General features: G+C 39.8%; 1 protein-coding gene across 8 annotated transcripts in view; it reads right to left on the bottom strand.

The window, feature by feature from the left end:
* The window catches only part of PTPN13 (protein tyrosine phosphatase non-receptor type 13), a 457,782-nt gene that overhangs the window by 312,533 nt on the left and 128,239 nt on the right, over nucleotides 1-17,010 (bottom strand). For all 8 annotated transcript variants that reach the window (XM_073599969.1, XM_073599986.1, XM_073599976.1 and 5 more), the window contains one exon: nucleotides 12,593-12,762. In XM_073599969.1, the coding sequence (XP_073456070.1) occupies nucleotides 12,593-12,762 (170 nt within the window). The remainder of the gene's footprint in view (nucleotides 1-12,592; nucleotides 12,763-17,010) is intronic.

Genomic DNA, 17,010 nt, shown 5'->3' on the forward strand with positions numbered 1-17,010 from the left:
GATGACCATTTTTATGGACGTGATCCACCCCAAAAGGGAGATATGATGGGTCTTCCATTTTTGGATGAGCTCCCCAATCGACCGATATAGAGGAGGGAAATTGGCTTGATACAGGGTGCTGAAAGACGGGGTAATAGAAACCCCCAGGTATTTGAGGGAAGTACATTCCCACCTATAGGGAAAGGTTGACTTGTCTATTTTAAGGTAAAGTTGGGCTTTAAAAATCACAGGATAGGACTGTCAATAAAAATAAAGACAGTCCTAAATTTTAACCTAAAAGCAACTAAATTTTGATGAAAGAACTGCAAGGCAACAACAAATGAGATCCTTGCACACATTTTTCTTTTGAATTATATCTCCATAGCAAAGAATGCCAAGGATGGACAATATTGACATCACTTCCGCACATAACAAGATTTAAGCCAGATTAACACTTCTGCAGTACATTAGTACAAGCATGTTAATGTGCATTATGTCACCTGTTAAAGTGCGATGCAGTAAGGCAATACATTCTCTGACAGATTACTTGTCAGTGTGGCAGCCCTTTATAGTGATAAGTTAATAGAGAAATATAGGGATGAGAGAGAAAAGGCATGCCTCAACACAATCATAGTGGATAATACAATAAAAAAAAAAAAAAAACTGACTTAAATCTGATTTTTTAAATTTTTGTCAAATTAAAATTTTAATAGAATGCTTTTGGAGTAAAAAAATCTATCTAAAGATAGTTTTCTATTTAAGGTACATTAATAATTTTGTTTATTCAGCATGGAATGGAGCTTAGTTATGTAGCATGAGGCTGTATATTCTGCAATATTTACATTTTTGGTAAACTCATTCAATGAATCCAAGCTCTGCAAGCTGAGATAACATGCACTGCATTTATGCGTTCACAGAATTTCACAGTAACCATGAGATAAAACAGTTCAGGAATATTCCTTTATCCCATTATTTTGCAAATCTATGTAGACTACAAACTGTATGACTGTTTGAAGATAAATGTATCTGTATCAGGCTCGAAGTGTGAGGAGAAAGGGCAAGCAGAAAAAAATGAAAGTAAAACCTTCTAAGCAGCTTATAAACCTTGTGATCTTTCTGCACATCACTTGAAGTGCTTTATTCCTCCCTTGAGGAGCAAAATGGCAGCAGGCCGTAAAAGAGACACACAGTTTGGGAATATTTTAATGAAATTCCTCTACCTATGGGTAAAGCAGGTATGTGTGCAAAATGTAAGCAATGCAATAAAGAGATGCATGTTTGCAAAGTTTTTTTTATGTGGACCCAGCTGATATATTCAGTTTAAAGTGGATGTAAACCCACCACTCACCCAGTATAAACCAATGGCACAGTATTAATGCTTATATACATGCAAGCCTCCTGCATGAATCCCTACATTGCAAAGGTAACCCCCTTCAAGTGTAGGTGCCCTGCAAAACTCTGGAATCAGTGGTTGAGTCATGATGTCATAAGACTCCCCGCCCACCTCTACTCTCCTATTCCTGAGTTTTGAGTAACATCCAGTCAAAACTCAGGAAAGGCAAAACATTACTTCAGCATGCCCAATCATGCTGAGATGTGGAGCAGCCAATCCTGGGAGAGCTAGAGAAGAAAGGAGGGATGTGAAGCTGCAATGGTAACACTCTCTTTCATGCTGTGCATGCGATAAAGATATCAGATGTCAGTCACAGCAGTGGGGGATGTGGCATCATTTTCTTACCTTACTAAAAAAACTACAAGAGGATTGCTCAGAGCTGGATTAACTCTTTGTGGCAAGACTGGGCAAAGATGAACTGACATGTTCTACTGTGCCAGATAGAGGTCTTCGTTAAAAAATGTTTTTTCAGGTTTACATCCACTAAGTTCTTTTGTTTGTTTTTTCAAAGATATTGTGTTTATGCACTTCAGTTACTAAACATTGATGTTTTAGCAAATACAAGAATATGTAATGTTATTGTTTTAATTAAATAAAAGAATTTTAGTAGTTCTCCAACTATTAACCTAAAATCAGTTCTGATATTGCTGTTTTACTAATCTGACCGCTTATTATCCTAAATAGAAAACCTTCATTTTGTTTGCAAATATTATAGATTCTAACTACCATCAAGATTGAGTCCTCACATTTAAAGAACACCTGTCATTTCAGACCCATCATGGCAGCGTCTGTTGGTGGGCATCCACTCACCTGCTGCCGCCACTTCCCTCACCTTGTTGTGTCACTGCCGCATCACCGGCCGCCCCATTAAAGTGAATGGGACTGTCAGTGAGTCAACAGCGGGTCAGAGGAAGAGCTGCTGCGGAACAGAGATGACAGTTGCTCTTTAGTTGATTTAAATCAAGCCTTTTTAACTAGTGATTTAAATTTAAATCAAATCCACCCTGAACACAAACAAGAGATGAAGAAAAAGTACTGATTCTAGCATGACAGACAGGTAACTGGTATTTTTATAAGCAGAAGTCAGCACTTGGCAATAGCTGCCTGCATATAAGTTTTGACTAATGACATCATTATAAAGTTCACCACATGCTTCCTAAGTAAATTAAATTCTATGCTAGACCACCAAATATTAATGTGCTTATTCTTAGTTAACCCTACCACATCTTCTATGAAAACAGCACTTATTATTCATTATGGACTTTATTTTGTACAGATCATACAACTTTATCACAGACTAAATATTAATGTTAAGAAAACAAAGGCTGAACTGACAAACACTCAAAAGGGAGCTAAATCAACTGTTCAAAAATTCATTAGGGAAATTAAATAGAATGCAGCCACACAGAACATGGTACGCTTTTAGGAGAAATCAAATTAGAGTTGTTACAGGGCCTCCTATTTAAATGTAATGAAATATGTCCAATCTAATAAACTGTGATCGTGCAGTGCTCAGAAGGCACAGTAGCCCAATGAAATGATTTTGAGGCTGTTCTGCAGCAGACTGCCTCTGGCAAGCTATGGTTGGCCGAGCAGACCTTACTGGCACACCAAATAGGAAAATAAGTCTGCATTCTCCATGATTTCAATATTGACTCATTTGTAGAACAACTGTGCCAAAGTGCATGTTGAACAAAAAGTCCATAGCAATGGGATATTCAAGTTTTAAATTATGTAAGCAACTTTAAAAAAAGAGAAAAGGAAACAAGAAAATACGATTAATATAAGAAAGTGTATACTTTTTATGCATCATGCTAAAGTGTGATTAGAATGTAAAAACTGTGGACATGGGTTCTAACAAGGAGCTTGGCGTTTGTGTTTCTTGTGTGGGTTTTTTTAGCTGTGCTCTGGTTTCCTCTTACAGACCAAAAACATGCTGGTTGGTTTAATGTCCTCCTTGCTATTGTGTTTGTGTGTGACAGCTGCCTACGCTAGGACAAAACATCATGTTGATCATTTCTTTATCAGATCAAAATGAAAAGATAAAATGTAGTAGTACGACACTACTGCGCAGAATTATAAACTATACATCCATTTTTTTTTTTTTTTAGAACAGACCCACTCACTTATAGCCAACAGACACAGATACACGTAGAGGATAAAAACCCTGCACATATATATATATATATATGAAGAAATAGAGAGATATTTCTATAAAATCTATTTTCTGATAGTATAAGGGAGTGCAAGTGATTAAACACACACTGTCTGCGTTCGAGGACACTTACGCACACACCTGTCACATTGGGCAAAGCAGCTGTGTTCGTGCAGGCACTTTGTCCTAATAGACTTCAGTGAGTTGTCTGTACGCAGAAGGGGTGCTGAAACTAATCGCAGCATCGATGCATAGCGATTCGGGTGTCCCCGATGCGGCATTGATCCTGTGACTGCCATAATCGATTGGCGGGTGACATCATCCCGACTTGCCGCACGTCTCCTGGGACAGCACTCCAAGCGTACTCTATTGATGTTAAAATAACTTTGTCTTAACGAATCCTGTGTTACAATACATTAAGTCACCCACTTTACTTTTTTTAAAATATGCATCTACATACTGCATTTTTCAGAGTGTCCACGCAGCCCATGTGACTGCCCGGCCCGCCTCTCTTCTGATCTGATAACTACAGTCAGCGGGCGGGGCTAAGAATCCCCCGTGACGTCAGACTAGAGAGGAGAGAGGCGGGCCGTGCAGTCACATGAGCGGCGTGGACACTCTGAAAAATGCAGTATGTAGATGCATATTTTTTTAAAAATCACATACAGTGGGGCACTTAATGTATTAATGTATTGTAATACAGGATTCATTAAGACAAAGTTATTTTAACAGCAGTAAGTACATACTCTTACACCTCGTACACGGTCCATGCTTACAGTTTACCTGGGCTTCCCCCGTTTGCACATTTCACTGTGTTAACTCCTAGTGTGCTGAAATGTGCAAACAGGGAAGCCCAGGGGAGCTTTCAGCATGGAGCCAATAAAGTGAACTTCACAGTGATCACTTGACCTATGAAGAAGATCAACTAAACTAAAGGTACAATCAGAGTGTGTGTGTGTGTGTGTGTGTGTGTGTGTGTGTGTGTGTGTGTGTGTGTGTGTGTGTGTGTGTATACATACACACGCAGAGTGTATAAAATAAGTGTTGAATATGTCACCAGTTTTCTAGGTAAACAGATTTTTAAATGTGATATTGACATGACATTTTCACTGCATGTTGGTAACAACCCATGCAATCTATACATACAAAGAAACCAAAACAAATAAGTTCATAAATTAACCATTGCCGCCTGCCGGCTGTCATATGATGGCCAGGCGGCGTGGCTCTCGTTCTGGGCAGGCATCATATGACGTCCTTGCCTTCCTGGCCCACCAGAGGGCGCGCGCCCGCCGCGTCACTGGGGACCCGATGCGCGTGCCCGGTGGCCGCGATGTCCGCCGGGGGCACCTGCGATTGCCCGTGAACACAGCAGGACCATGGATCTGTGTGTGTAAACACACAGATCCACGTCCTGTCAGGTGAGAGGAGACCGATGGTGTGTTCTCAGTACAGAGGAACACCGATCGGTCTCCTACCCTTGTGAGTCCCCGCCCGCTACAGTTAGAATCACTCCCTAGGAAACATAATTAACCCCTCGATCGCCCCCTAGTATTAACCCCTTCCCTGCCAGTCACATTTATACAGTAATCAGTGCATTTTTATAGCACGGATCACTGTATAAATGTGAATGGTCACAAAAGTGTGTCAAAATTGTCCGATATGTCCGCCCCAACATTTTTTCGTTTTAGTCCGATATGTATTCTTCTACATATTTTTGGTAAAAAAAAAAAAAAAAAAATGCAATAAGCGTATATTGATTGGTTTGCGCAAACATTATAGCGCCTACAAAATAGGGGATAGATTTATGGCTTTTTTTTTTTTTTTACTAGTAATGGCGGCGATCTGCGATTTTTATAGTGACTGACATTGCGGCGGACATATCTGACACTTTTGACACTATTTTGGGATCGTTCACATTTATACAGCGATCAGTGCTATAAAAATGCACTGGGAACACACGATCGCTCTCCTCTCCCCTAACAGGACGTGGATCTGTGTGTTTACACACACAGATCCACGTCCCTGCTGTTACCGCACCCCCTAGACCTCCGGGAAGCCGAGGACATCATATGACACCTGCCCAGGATGGGAGATCCCTCCTGCGGACGTCATTTGACTATGGGCGGGGAAGGAAGTGATTAATACTGAATACAAAATCCTTTGTTGGTATCAACAGCTTTAAGATGCCTCCTGTATGAAGAAACTCGTTGCATACATTACTCAGGTGCGATTTTGGCCCATTCTTCCACACAAATCATCTTCAAATTTTGAAGGTTCTGTGGACCTCTTCTATGAACTCTGATCTTTAGTTCTTTCCATAGATTTTCTATTGGAATCAAGTCAGGCGATTGGCTGGGCCAGTCTAGTAGCTTTATTTTCTCTTTGAAAGCAATTGAGAGTTTCCTTGGTTTTGTGTTTGGGATCATTGTCTTGCTGAAATGTCCACCCTCGTTTCATTTTCATCATCCTGGTAGACAGCAGATTTTTATCAAGAATGTCTTGGTACATTTTTCCATTTATTCTTCCTCCAATGATATGAAGTTTGCCAGTACCGTATGCTGAAAAACAGCCCCACACTATGGTGTTTTTGGTGTGATGTGCAGTGCCATTTGACCTCCAAACATGGTGTGTATTATGGCATCCAAACAGCTCAATTTTGGTCTCATCTGACCAGACTATATTCTCCCAGTATTTCAGAGGCTTCTCTAAATGTTGTGCAGCAAGCTTTAAACATGCTTCAACATGCTTTTCCTTCAGCAATGGACTCTTGCATGGTGACTGTGGATACAGACCATGGAGGTTGAGTGCATTAATTATTGTTTTCTTTAAAACAATTGTACCTGCTAATTCCAGTTCTTTCTGAAGCTCTCCACACGTGGTCCTTAGCCCTTGGACAACTCTTCTGATAATTCTTTTCACTCCTCTGTCAGAAATCTTGCAAGGAGCACCTGGTCGTGGCCGGTTTATGGTAAAATGGATGTTCTTTCCACTTTCAGATTATGGCCCCAACGGTGCTCACTGGAACATTCAGACGTTTAGAGATCCTTCTGTAACCAATGCAATCAGTGTGTTTTGCAACAATAAGGTTGCAAAGGTCTTGAGAGAGCTCCTTTTTTTGCCCATCATGAGATGTTTCTTGCTTGACACCTTGGTAATGAGACACCTTTTTTTAGGCCATAAGTCGAGACTGAATCAGCTAATATTGATTTGCAGCGAGAAGGAGCAGGATTGCTTTCTAATTAATGATAGATTTCAGCTGGTGTCTTGGCTTTCCATGCCTTTTTGTGCCTCCCTTTCTTCATGTGTTCAATACTTTTTCCCTATGTCATTCCATTTTGTACAAATAATTTAATTTCTTAACTTATATGTTTTGATTTCTTTGTATGTATGGATTGCATAGGTTGTTACTGACATGTGGTGAAAATTTCATGTCAATAGCACCTTTAGAAATATATTTACCTAGAAAAATGGTGACATGTTTAATACTTATTTCACCTGCTGTATGTTTATATACATACAGTTGTGCTCATAAGTTTACATACCCTGGCAGAATGTATGATTTCTTGGCCATTTTTCAGAGAATATGAATAACACAAAAAAAAAAAAAAAAAACTTTTCTTTCACTCATGGTTAGGGTTTGGCTGAAGCCATTTATTATCAACTGTGTTTGCTCTTTTTAAATCACAATGGCAACAGAAACTACCCAAATGACCTCGATTAAAAGTTTACATATCCCAGTTCTTAAAACCGTGTAATGCCCACTTTAACATCAATGACAACTTGAAGTCTTTTGTGGTATTTGTGGATGAGGCTCTTTATCTTCTCAGATGGTAAAGCTGCCCATTCCTCTTGCCAAAAAGCCTCCAGTTCCTGTAAATTCTTAGGCTGTCTTGCATGAACTGCACGTTTGAGATCTCCCTAGAGTGGCTCAATGATATTGAGGTCAGGAGACTGAGATGGCCACTCCAGAACCTTCACTTTATTCTGCTGTAGCCAATGACAGGTCGACCTGGCCTTGTGTTTTGGATCATTGTCATGTTGGAATGTCCAAGTACGTCCCATGCACAGCTTCTTGGCTGATGAATGCAAATGTTCCTCTAGTATTTTTTGATAACCTACTGCATTCATCTTGCCAACAATTTTGACCAAATTTCATGTGCCTTTGTAGCTCACACATCCCAAAAACATCAGCGATCCACCTCTGTGTTTCACAGTAGGAATGGTGTACCTTTCATCATAGGCCTTGTTGACTCCTCTCCAAATGAAGCGTTTATGGTTGTGGCCAATAAGCTCAATTTTGGTCTCATCACTCCAAATGACTTTGTGGCAGAAGATTTGAGGCTTGTCTCTGTGCTGTTTGGCGTATTGTAAGCGGGATACTTTGTGGCATTTGCGTAGTAATGGCTTTCTTCTGGCGACTCGACCATGCAGCCAATCTTTCTTCAAGCGCCTCCTTATTGTGCAATTTGAAACAGCCATACCACATGTTTTCAGAGAGTCCTGTATTTCACCTGGAGTTATTTGTGGGTTTTTCTTTGCATCCCGAACAATTTTCCTGGCAATTGTGGGTGAAATTTCAATTGGTCTACCTGACCGTGGTTTGGTTTCAACAGAACCCCTTATTTTTCCACTTCTTGATTAGAGTTTGAACACTGCTGATTGTCATTCTCAATTCCTTGGGTATATTTTTATATCTCTTTCCTGTTTTATACAGTTCAACTACCTTTTCCCGAAGATCCTTTGACAATTCTTTTGCTTTCCCCATGACTCAGAATCCAGAAACGTCAGTGCAGCACTGGATTACAGATGCAAGGGTCTATCAGGAGTCCAGAAACACATTGACCTTTTATACACACACTAATTACAAGCAAAAAGATCACAGGTGAGGATGGTTACCATTAATAGCCATTCAAACCCCTTTGTGTTAACTTGTGTGCATGTAAACTTTTGATCAGGGTCATTTGGGTTGTTTCTGTTGCCATCATGATTTAAAAAGAGTAAACACAGTTGATTGATAATAAATGGCTTCAGGCAAACACTAACCATGAGTGAAATAAATGTTTTGTGTTATCATTCATATTCTCTGAAAAATGTCCAAGAAATCAAAATCTGCCAGGTTATGTAAACTTATGAGCACAACTGTACACATGATATATATAAAGATTTTATTAATAAAATATATATATATATATCTATATATACATATATTACACACACAAAGGTGGGGGAGGTATCGGAGGTCGGAGTTTAGTAACACTTTAACGAGAGAGAGAGAGAGAGAGAGAGAGAGAGAGAGAGAGAGACACATCTAAAAACTAAATTAATGTGCAGTTTCCAGCATAAAATGAAATAACTAATAACAGTTTAAAGCTTATGAAGAGAAACATTTAAGTAAATGAATAACTTCTACTAACAGCGAGGAAATGCAATGTGCAGTCAAGTATACAGAAGCATGTCTCGCCCACCTTACTTCAAATAGATAAACCAAAGCAGGGCAGGCAGGAAACATGGGCAGTAGAAACTCCGCTCTGTAGCCTACTTGTGAAGCTTTTAAGTACTAAAGGAAATGATATGCTTAAGGCATTCAATGGTAGGCAGGTTTGTAATTCTTACTTACTTGAAAGCTCATGTCGCACTCAAAGTAACTCATTATAAGAATATCAGCTGACAGTCATGTTGAAGATGGTGCACAAAATGTACCAAACCAATATGCTGTTTAGTAATAGTTGTTGACAGATTGTCACATCATGTCTTTGCTATAGTCGTTTAACTTTTATGCAAAATTCCAAGAATTTTTGTTACATTTCCTTTTTTAACCTCATATTGAAAGGCATGAAGAAGAAAATGAATATTTATAGCTTAGTCACTCAACTTCTTTAATTCACAATTTAGTGCCCAAGAACCGGCATGCAGTCAAAATAGAGCCAGGACACCTTGCTTGCTCCATATTGGAGACTTACTATTATTCTATCCTGATAAGTCTCTTTTTTTTCCATTTTAGATGAAGCAGGGAAAGGTTAAAACCCCCAACAGGTTTTTTGGATGTCTCTGTCCCATTGTGCAGACACAACAAGAAGTCAGAGGATATCTTTCCAAAGTGAGAGCAATCTCCTCTTAAACATTTGTAACCAGAACGAGTTTTCCCATTGGAACACATCTTCTCTATTCCTATTCAGTGACAGCTAAACATCTTGGATTTTCCATCACTTTCAGTTCCAACGATAATGGTCACCAGGATACGCAGCACCTTTTGCTTGGGAAATTCTTAAAGATGTGTATTATGTACTATCAACTACCCCAGCCACAGAAACTACTATCTTTATATCTACTTTCCACACGCAGCATGATAATATGCAGATCAGGTTTTATCTTCTCTGAATATGAGCATTTGTTTATACAGATGGAGATTTTCTGCAAAGGAACCAGTTACTAGTAACCGTACTGGTACTAAGGTACAAATCAACCCATCTCAGACTTCGATATAAAAGGCACTTGAGAATCACTCAGACGTAACCCGCTTACAATTTTACGTACTTTTATCTTCTACACTACCTATATATATTTATATGTGTAAACACAATCACACTTCATAAGAAGCATGGATACGTTCAAGCTAAAATGGTCTAGCTAGTGTTTTACCAACAAAATACAGGAAATCACCCGAGACTTTAAATGAGGTGAATGTGGTTAGCCAACAATTGACAGAGTAAATGCAGTATCAACATTTATTAAAATTGTCATGCAAACATAAACATGAATCATAGCCAAGCAACTGAAATGATACATACAGTAAAAAATGTCATTACACGTATCAGGATATAAAATGTGAATTGCAAAGTACACAGGCATGAAAAGTATCCCAACGTGTTTCGCACGACCATGCTCGCTTCATCAGGGGTAGATGCGTGTGTAGTACATCTGTAGGGGGTATAATGAACCAAATAAGTATCACCACAGAGATGGTCACGGGACAATTAGTCAAGAGGGTCCAAAACGCATTGCCCTATACTCACCGAGGGCTGGATTAGACTACTAAATGCTAAATACCCAGAGGCGGCAGTAATGAGCATCCTTGATGCTAATCACATTTGAGCACCTAACTTTAGCATGGTCTGCCATATACATTGTCTCACACGGTTCATTTATGCACACACCATTACACATTCATCTCATTTATTTCACTGTCTCCAAGTTTCCAAGTCCATCTAGCTTTGAACACCATCAGTTCATATGTATTAGAGCTGCACGATTCTGGGCAAAATGAGAATTACAATTTTTTAGTTTCGAACAAAAAGATCATGATTCTCGCAAAGTAAAATCTTTCACATTATACAAAAAAAAAAAAAAAAAAAAATGGGCTAACTTTACTGGTTAGTTTTTGTTTAAATGATTTTAAGTTGAAAACAACAAATGTCAGAAAAGGGTTTAGTATTTAAGTGGTTAAACTTTTTTCACTTGCACACAAATTGTTACAATGTTTACACTTAAGTTCAACTGATAAAGAATGTCATGATTCTTGGCAGACTGCCCAGTTTTTCTCTTCCTTTCCTTTGAAGGCTGTGGCTTCACAAGAGCAGAGAGAATTCTTTGCATAGCAAGAATTGTGAAACACTTTAGTCAAGCTCGCAACGGGGGAAAAAAAATCGCGATAGCGATTCTTGACGATTAATCGCGAATCTCTAATATGTATATGTATATATTTTGTTCATTGCATTGTATACTTCATGGTTACTCTGTTGGTATAGTACCAACTGATATACATATATTCTTATTTTAGCTGACATATACAACGAACTTGGATTCATTCTATGTGGGACACACTCTCACACTTTTTGTCTTTTTATTTACACATTTTTATTTTTTTATTCTTTCTATTGTCCATTAGCTTCTAAGCCCATACCATTAGTGAACCACATTGGTTCATACATACTTATATCATATACTACTTTACTTTTATGCTGTTATGACAGCATTTATTGATATATATGCATTTATGTTTCAGTTATTATTATTATTAATGGATACTGGGAGATCTTTGGTGACACACACACACCACCATCCCGGCCATGTCTGCCCCCGTGTTTGCTCTGTTGGGTTGGTTTTTCCTCTGCCTCCTCCGCTCCCGAGCCGGATGCTCATTACTGCCGCCTCTGGGTATTCAGCATTTGGTAGTCTAATTCAGCCTTTGAGACTTGGAGACAGTGAAATACGTGTAATGTGGAATGTGTAATGGTGTGTGCATAAATGAACCGTGTGAGACAATGTATATGGCAGACCATGCTAAAATGAAGTGCTCAAATGTGATTAGCATCAAGGATGCTCATTACTGCTGCCTCTGGGTATTCAGCATTTGGTAGTCTAATCCAGCCTATGGTGAGTATAGGGCCATGAGTTTTGGACCCTCTTGACTAATTGTCACGTGACCATCTCTGTGGTGATACTTATTTGGTTCATTACACCCCCCTTCAGATGTACTACACACGCATCTACCCCTGATGAAGCGAGCACGGTCGTGCGAAACACGTTGGGATACTTTTCATGCCTGTGTACTTTGCAATTCACATTTTATCATGATACGTGTAATGACTTTCAGTGGCTTGGCTATGATTCATGTTGTTTATGTTTGCATGACAATTTTAATACATTTTGATACTGCATTTATTCCGTCAATTGTTGGCTAACTGCATTCACCTCATTTAAAGTCCTAGGGCAATGTCCTGTATTTTGTTGCATATATTGGTATGGAGGCAGTTTGCGGGTCACATCAGACCTTTTCCTTTTTGTCTAGTGTTTTACCATGCAAGGAAGGAACTGTTACCTTTTTTATTTGGTATTCTTTTGTTTATTTTAAAACCTTATTGTACGTGTACACGTCATTCATGGCCCCTGCATTGTGGTGTGAACAGGGCACAAAGAAAGCAACTATTTACTATGTGACCTTGCAGTGACTGGAAATGTCTTCATTTATATAGGTCGTTTAGGTGATAGCTGGAATTTATTTCGTATTTCTCCTTCTAATGGCAACAGATGGTTCGGCAGTCAATATCAGTGTGACTGAAAGTTACCTTTTCAATATCTGCGAGAGAAGACAAGGACTTGCTTTGGAGAACCTCAGGTGCAGTGAAGGCACGCAAATCTTGATTGGAAACATTTTCATCTGTAAATGATATGCTTCCAGAGGGCAGCAGCAGGAGAGACCAAGGGGAGATGATAAATCCAAGAGCTGCGGGATCAGCTGTAAAAAACAGAGAGACAAGGTTAAAAAAATAAACGAAAAAAAAAAAAAACTGTTCCAATATGACAATTAAAAGAAAAGAAAAAGATAATACAAGGGAAAATCCGGAAACTTTTGTTTTCTGTACATTTAGAAATTGGCTTTAGAAATTAATTCAGCTAATCAACCCTACATGCCATCACTTATATTATTCTGATTAGCTTTGCTGGTATTTTTCCACATGTATTTGAGGGATTATAGGTTAGTATTTATGTAGTATAAATGCTCAAGCGGATACAGATCAAACATACCAGTATAAAGCAAGGAGGGGAGAGACGGGGGGAGAGAAGGAAGGGAAAGAAGGATATGGGGAAGGGGGGGGGGGGAATGAAAAAAAGGAGGGGGGGGGAGAAGGGAAGGGAAAATGACACCTATGCATGTTGTAACATTCACCATACAGTTGGGAACCTACGTACTCTTGGTTATCTTTAGACGTAAGTTCCCTGTACACTTCCATTCCCCACGATTTTGGCATCATGGCCCTCGAGTACTTTCTCTCCACAGACCCACTCATCAATCCCCACCAGGCCACCTTTATCATAGAAACCACCAAGTTCTGTTTAAACACACAACTATTTTACATTCAACGGTGACTTCTACCTACAGTTACAAGGGACGGCGATGGGGGCGAACTTTGCCCCCTCGTACGCAAACTTGGCCATGGGGTTTTGGGAACAACAGTACATTTATCACAATAACCCCTTCTCGGCTAATATCGTCTTTTTTGGAAGATACATCGACGATATCATAATTATCTGGGATAGACCTCTAGATCTCATTCCATTATTCACCACACACTGCAACAATAACAAGTACGGACTATCTTTTACACATGATAGTAATCAGACTTCTTTAGTCTTTCTTGATCTAGAATTAAGACACGACAATCAGGAAATATATGTCAAGAATTATACCAAACCCACTAGTGGCAATTCATATCTCCACTTCAAAAGTTGTCATTATCCCCCATGGATAAAAAATATCCCCAAAGGCCAATTTTGTCGTTTGAGACAAAATTGTACTAAAAAAGCTGACTATATAGATGCCAGTATCCATCTTAATCAAAAGTTTTCTGAGAAAGGATATCCGAAAGACTTAGTGGAGACTGCTTATGAATTATATCTTCACGGAAAACCTCCACGCAGTAATACGCCCCCGACAAATTGCCCCATCCGGTTCATCACTACCTTTCATTCCCAACATAACAAAATGGAAAAGATACTCCGAAAACATTGGGATATCCTTCAACAAGACCCCCACCTCAGATCCATTCTCCCCACATACCCACAGGTTACCTATCAAAGGGCTCCCAACTTTAAAAACAAAATTGCCCCCAGTAAACTTAAGACCTCCCCAACCTTCGCGCCTATTACTCCACTCATCCCTCTAGTAGGGATGTTCCAATGTCGGAAAAAACTATGTAAGACCTGCCGCTTTGTCCAACATGGCCAAAAATCCTTTTGTACCAAAGGCCAGACATACATCCTCAAAGACTTCTACAACTGTTCATCCGACTACGTAGTGTACGGCTTGACTTGCCCATGTGGCCTCATCTATGTCGGTCGCACTATTCGGCCCCTGAGACAACGTTTTGGGGAACACAGGAGATACATTGAGGGTGGTACAGACCCCCATAGTGTACCGAAACATTTCGCTGTAGCGCACAAGGGTTCCACCCTTGGACTCTCAGTCTGAGTCATAGAACAGATCCCTAGGTCTCTCTCGCCTGCCGAAAGGTTCAAAAAATTGTGTGCAAGGGAGACCTATTGGATCTACCGCTTAGATGTCCTTTCGCCTGGAGGAATCAATGAATGCATCGAAACCTCTACTATCTTGTAAGGCGGACATGAATATAAGCCAATATGGTACCATATTCTTATGTTTACTCATTTTTACCATCCCATTGATTTTAATACTTTTTTACTTATAACTTTATTGACTTTGAATCTTAACTTGATTTTTATCTAGTTACATTGTGTAATGTATATGTTGTTAAAATGTAGATATGCAACTCTTGTTCCATTTTTATTCAGATTTTGTATGTTACAACATGCATAGGTGTCATTTTCCCTTCCCTTCTTCCCCCCCCCCCTCCTTTTTTTCATTTCCCCCCCCCTCCCCATATCCTTCTTTCCCTTCCTTTTCTCCCCCCCCCTTCCTCCTTCCCTCCCCCCCCCCTTCCTCCCTCCCCATAGATATATACGCATACGTATATATCAATACCAATACTATATATGGATGCACAACATTGCATGCATGTATTACATATACATACCCCTATATGTCACCCATTTCATGTAGCGACCGTTTAATTCTTATTTTCCTTCAATACCATTTTTCACTTATATGAGTTTGAATCCACTGATCCATATGCAGCATATATCATATTGTTGTTGCGCATACACATGCGCACACATATGCCTGCTAATACACTTGTCTTATGTTTAACATATGACACACATGGTCATCATTCATTCCTCCATATAGACATTCCTTATTTATATTTTTCTACATATATGACTTTTTTATATATTTCTCTTTTCCAGTTTTTTTCCCCATTAACTGCATCACAGCCCTCTGCCCCCGTCTATCCTATTCATCACATTTGTGTATATCATGATATCATCCTTCCCCCTTTCTTTTTTTTTTTTTTTTTTTTTCACATTTGTCTCCTTTCCTTCCCATCGTGGCCAACAGTTTCTTTCTCATTAGCATAATATATCCCTTTTCTCAGTTGCTTTTCCTTGATTCCCTCCTCTGCTGACACTTCAATACACTAGGTTTCAGGCCCATCCCTTATTCCGCCCCTTTTCCCATCAGCGCTCTACATTTATACTTCCTCTTCAGCTCCCAGCCAATCAGCTTGACAAAGGAGCGCCGCCGTCATACCACTCACGGCGAGCCAGCTTAGGAAACGCGTTGCATATCGAGTGACGTCATCACCCCTCGCCTGATCGGCTGCAATCCAAGCCTCTCTCTGGAGCCTGTCTCCGCTGTTCGGCCGAAAAACATCCAGCGTCTACAGACTGCCCAGAGCTTCTACCATCCATCAGCCGAGAGAAGATGACCCCACGGATCCCCTTGATTGCTTTGGGACATTCCTTTTGCCTATAATCTTCTTCCAAAATGTGAGTGCTATACCAGCTGTTGCTGTAATTTTATAATAAATTGTTTTAAAACGTCTGCACCCAGAGGCGCCTCTTTCTCCTTGCTTTATAGTGTTACTGGGATATGGCTTTCACTCCCATTGGAAGGCTGCCCTGAATGTGGATTTTACACTCTATTCCTGCCTCCTTCATCTGCAGTGTTACAACACGGACTAACCTTTTTCATTTATTGTTATGGAATTGTCTTTTCCCTATTGTTTATGCACATTATTGTACAACTAGGATCTGTTTGTCTTTTTTTTGCGCCGACTACTTGCTGTATCAAACATACCAGTGCTGCTATAAGCCTAAAAAAGTGTAAGGAAAACTCTTCTGTAAGCGCTAACGGGAAAGCAGTTATTAATATCTCAAAATACAACCCATTAACAATTCTGTTTCTGATTCTGTAGATATTCAAATTGCTTGATCATCCAAATCAGACGCTCAGGATAAACTTCCAAAATGCAAGCTTGTACTCAAAAATCCATAGGAATGATGGGAAGTGCAAAGGCTCGGCAGAGAACATTTTGACAAGCGGCTCTGTCAACTGGTGAGCGACATCTTGCTAGATTGGGCAAATGTGAGAATAAAGCTGGAAGAGGTTACCAAATAAGTTAACAACTTCAGCTCTGGAAGGTTGAACCCCCCCCCCCCCTTTCATGACCAGTCCACTTTTTTGCGATACGGCACTGCGTTAAACAAAAATATAACATTTCTTAGATATTGCAGCGGACAAATCAGACACCTGACATTTTTTGAGAACCAGTGACAATAATACAGTGATCAGTGCTAAAATATATACACTGTCGTTGTACTAATGACACTGGCAGGAAAGGGGTTAACATCAGGGGTGATCAAAGGGTAAACTGTGTTCCCCAGGAGTGATTAATTGTGGGGCGTGTGCTCTGACTAGGTCCGCAGTGATGGCGAACCTTGGCACCCCAGATGTTTTGGAACTACATTTCCTATGATGCTCATGCACTCTGTAGTGTAGTTGAGCATCATGGGAAATGTAGTTCCAAAATATCTGGGCTGCCAAGGTTCACCATCACCGGACTAGGGG

The sequence above is a fragment of the Aquarana catesbeiana genome, linkage group LG01 (genome assembly GCF_042186555.1).
Source record: "Aquarana catesbeiana isolate 2022-GZ linkage group LG01, ASM4218655v1, whole genome shotgun sequence".
NCBI lineage: Eukaryota > Metazoa > Chordata > Amphibia > Anura > Ranidae > Aquarana > Aquarana catesbeiana.